At 44.7% G+C, this 4541-nt stretch overlaps 1 protein-coding gene across 1 annotated transcript; it reads right to left on the bottom strand.

Annotated features, from left to right (window-relative positions):
- Positions 1-15: 15 nt before the first annotated feature.
- On the bottom strand, positions 16-3069 carry LOC123965176 (TBC1 domain family member 16-like; the record flags this gene model as incomplete). Its single annotated transcript, XM_046041742.1, has 3 exons — positions 2861-3069; positions 1948-2110; positions 16-324 (listed from the first exon to the last, which is right to left on the bottom strand). Coding segments are annotated over exons 1-3 (653 nt in total), but the record flags the coding sequence as incomplete, so codon positions are not given.
- Positions 3070-4541: the final 1472 nt, after the last annotated feature.

Raw genomic sequence — 4541 nt, forward strand, 5'->3', positions numbered from 1 at the left:
CCCCCCCTCACTGACCTGCTCTCACTGTCCAGGAAGACAGAGCCGCTGCTTTCACAGAGGGCCTCGCTGACAGGGGACAGGCAGAAGGGGGAGGAGAAAGTGTCCGAGTCTGAGCCCATGGTGCTGTCTCGACTCACTTCGTCCGACAGCTCGCAGGAGCCCTCGTCGCCCTCCTCCCCCGCCGAGGGCAGCTGCTGCTGGTGTGAGGAGGGATCCGCTCCTGCCTCTCCCACCAGGCTGTGGCTCTCTGCAGAGGTGCTGCTGGTAATGTTCCTCTCCTCATCCTCATCTTCCTCCTGGGCTGCTGGGTGACGCGAGTGGGGTCTGCAGGGGACGGTTGGTTTAAAACAACATCGGTATCATGTAAAATACTGATATACGGCTGATAGATATATACTTTATTTATCCCGAGGGAAATTCAAGTATCCAGCAGCATACGAAACATACATACATTAAACCTATATTAAAATAGAATTAAAATAACTTATAACACAACAGTGCAAAAACAGTAAACAGTGCAAAATGGAGTGCAGATGGAGGTAGAAATTGTTCTTTTGTCTATTGTCCTCCCTGCCATAGGAGCTGTTGTACAGTCTGAGGGCCTGGGGGACGAAAGAGTTTTTAAGTCTGTTGGTGGAGCTGGGCTAGGACAGCAGTCTGCCACTAAACACACTCCTCTGTCCGATGAAGGTGTTGTGCAGACGGTGGTGGGCGTTGTCCAGTATGGACAGCAGTTCCTTCTTTCTGCCACTGTCACTAGAGAGTCCAGCTCTCCTCACCAGTCTGTCCAGTCGCCGACTGGACAGACTGGTCTCTCTTCTTGCTGCTTCCTCCCCAGCAAACTACAGCATAAAAGAGGACGCTGGCCACCACGGACTGGTAAAACATCTACAGCAGTCTTCTCAGGAAGAACAGTGTGCTCTGCCCTTTCCTGTGGAGAGTGTCCATATTTTCTGTCCAGTCCAGCTTGTCATCCAGCTGCAGCCCCAGATAAGTCCTGAACACCTCCACATCGACCCCTCGATGGACAAAGGTTGGAGATGTGGTTTCTTCCTTCTGAAGTCCACCACCATCTCCTTGGTCTTGGAGGTGTTCAGCTGCAGATGGTTGGTCCTGCACCACCTCACGAAGTCCTCTACCAGGCTCCTGTACTCCTCCTCCTGTCCATCCTTGATACAGCCAACTATCACAGTATCGTCTGAGTATTTCTGCATGTGGCTGCGCACTCTATCAAAAATGTTTCTAATGTCAGTGTAACTATGGTTTTCATACTGTGATTGTATATAGAGCTGCAACAATTTGTCAATTATTAAAATCAGCTGCCAACTATTTCTATAATCGATTAATCTGTAAGTAATTTTTTAGGTAAAAAAGTTGAAATTATCTGATTTTGGTTTTCTTCCCTACTCTATGACAGTAAACTGAATATCTCTGGCTTATGAACAAAACAAGACATTCAAGGACGGCACCTCTAGCTTTGGGGAAACACTGATCAACATTTTCTTTAGACCAAACAACTAAATCGATTAATCGAAAAAATACTCGACAGATTAATCGACAATGAAAATAATCGTTAGCTGCAGACCTAACTGCATGCTTTAGCTAATATAGAATGAGGAGTGTTCTTTAAGAGATTTATCATTATTATAATAACTTGCTTGGACCTATAAAAACTTAACGTTTGACTGCCAGTTAGTCTGTGGGAAACCTCTCTGCACTCTATGTTTATGTAATGTATGTTTGTAATGACACTATTTTATATTCATACAGAAAGCTACAGAAACAGAATATTACTGCTTTATATTTAATAAACATGATTTCAGTAAGGGAGACGTCTCCATTATATCCTAATTGTCTGCAACTTAACTTTCCAACTGAATGTTTTATAACTTCCAAGACATTTTAAAGACCTTGAGTATACAAATTTTAAAGTAATGACTTTCCTACCGTCGGCCTCGGCGGCGTGTGTTCCTGCGCACTGGGGAGCTCTCTGGCGTGATGTAGCGCAGCGCCTCCTCATCCTGCCTCTGGATGCGGGAGTTGGGCACCCAGGTTAGAATAAGGGTGGTGCCCAGGCTCTCATCCTTCTCCGTGTGCACGCACAGGTAGCCTGCAGGGGGCGACATAAACCACGGTGCAGATAGGAATAATTATGTCAGAAGTAACAGAGGAAATTACTCTTTAGACATGGTAAGCAGCTGCAACCCAAAGGCAAACAGAGATAAACACACAATGGGATGACGACACAGAGGGAAACATGAGAGGTGAGTAACAACCTCGCAACACTCTCACACAAAAAAAATAATAAAAATGGAGGACTGCAGGTGAGGAGAGGTGGAGAAATTAAGGAAATGCTGTTGATTTTCCTACCAGGGCAAGATTAAAACCAGCAATACAGGCTACAAGCACTTACATTTTTAAAACCACAAGGCCAGAATCACACATCCTTCACATAAATAAGGAGTGTAGAGCAAGGTAAAGTAATTTTACTCTGTACTGCAGCAGCCTTAGTAAAAGGAGGAATTTTGCATGTTTACAGTTAGACAGTAGCAAAAGTGAAAGTGCTATAAAATCCTGACAGCTGTGAATATGTTTTCTAGTCTCATTTTTACTCTTCTTGTTTAGAAAGCTTGACTTCTGTATATTTGTGTAATGTGTACTCGTCAATCTGTATATAACAACAAAAAAACGTGTTTGTGGACGTAAAATTAATCCAACGATTTCTCAACTTGCTTCTTGTCTCATTAACAACTAAGCTGAACGGAAAGCTGGCCTGGCCTGAGCGCTTCACTCCGCATCTCCATTCACACCGCAAGGCAATACAGCAGGAAAGACCCTAATAAGATCAGTCCAGACTAACCTGGGTGGTGCTCTGCCAGGCCAGGCAGGGGCTCAGCAGGGTGCACACAAACATTATTTTTGGAGAAGATGATCTCGCCATCCAGGCCCGAGCGCAAGGATGAGCCCCCCGCCCCAGGGTTAAAGGTCAGGAGGTCGGAGGCCTTGGAGGAGGCACGCCGCAGGAGCCGACCCAGAGACATCTCCTCAGGCACTGGGACACTGGGCCCATCCTCTGAATATTTGGGAGTAAAAAGGGGAGTTTTAGAGCAGAGATGGGAGGGGGGGGGGAGGTAAGAGCAGGAGAAGACAAGGGAGGGGAACATAAGAGGAAAAAGGAAACATAACCGTCAGTTAGGTAAATATCTTAAGAATAGTGTGACAAAGCTTGCCAACATAGGACTGCACAGATCCTCACCTACACTTCACCTCACCTCCTCTGTCACATGTGTGCCTGTATTTACTGCAGTGTCCTTACTGCAGCTCTCAACCCAGAATCCCCTCTCCCCTCTGTACTTGTTCAGCATTTCCCTGTGCCACGTTTTCTTTACAGACACCTGCGCCTACTAACGCAAACACACTCACAGGAGCTGTGGATACTGTACTTTTGTGTAACTGAACCTGTCCCACCTTCAGTAAACAAACACACACACACACACACACACACACACACACACACACACACCACTTCATCTGTGTGAAATTCCAAACAGCCAACAGATGTGATCAACTGGGGTCAGCACCACCAGTGTTTAGCTTGTCTGCTTCAAGAAGGCGGCTTTTCAGGCTTTTCAGGCTCAAAGACAAACACTAAAAGCAAAATCAACCTTTTATTTTTTCTGAGCTCCTGTTTGATCACCTCACATAGATCTCATTGATTCATTTCTCTTTTTCGTGGGCGTCTGTATGCGTGGACACACTTCATGTATGTAACCCTTTACTGTCTATGCTAACCTTGTTTTCTTGCTGGCTGAACACTGACACATACTCCCCACTCCATCTGAGGAATGTTCCCTCCTTTCTCCTCAGGGGGTATGTTTACCTCTGCCTGATTAAGCAGGAACCCCACTTCCTGATGCCAGGCCCCAGACAGGAAGTTTCCTGGCACGAAATCCAGGCATGACCTCGATGAGGGGGCTGACTGTTGGCCATCATTTGGCTTACGTTTAAAAATGTGGGAGTTTTTCAGTTTCACCATTCATGCCGTACAGCTTGTGAAAACAGGCTGCTGTTTCTTGTAGACCCCATTAACCTTGGGCTACAACTAAAGGTATTTAATGATCTTTTCTCAATGAACGGGTAAATCATTTACTCTATCAGATGTCAAAAAAGGTCTCATCTAAGAAGTCTGAGGGCCAAAGGGGACATTTTCAACAGTCTAAAATCCAAAGCTGTTCCATTTAAAATTATATAAACCAAAATCAGACACATATTGCATTTAAGTAAACTTGATAAATTCAAACAAAATAGTTACCGTTACATTTCTGTAAACAAATTATTTCATCTCTAAAATAATCACAAGTTACTCATAAGGTAGACAGAAGTAATTTTATATGTTTTCAGACTTGTGTGTGTGTGTGTGGTGGGAGGTCTGAAGATAATCTAAAACAGGAGGTCAAAGTATTTCTTTGCCAAGTCATCGCTCTTCTATCCACAAGCCATAAAATTGGCCCATTTGTATGATAACTGCCTCAAATAGCATG

The sequence above is a fragment of the Micropterus dolomieu genome, unplaced genomic scaffold (assembly GCF_021292245.1).
Source record: "Micropterus dolomieu isolate WLL.071019.BEF.003 ecotype Adirondacks unplaced genomic scaffold, ASM2129224v1 contig_8805, whole genome shotgun sequence".
NCBI lineage: Eukaryota > Metazoa > Chordata > Actinopteri > Centrarchiformes > Centrarchidae > Micropterus > Micropterus dolomieu.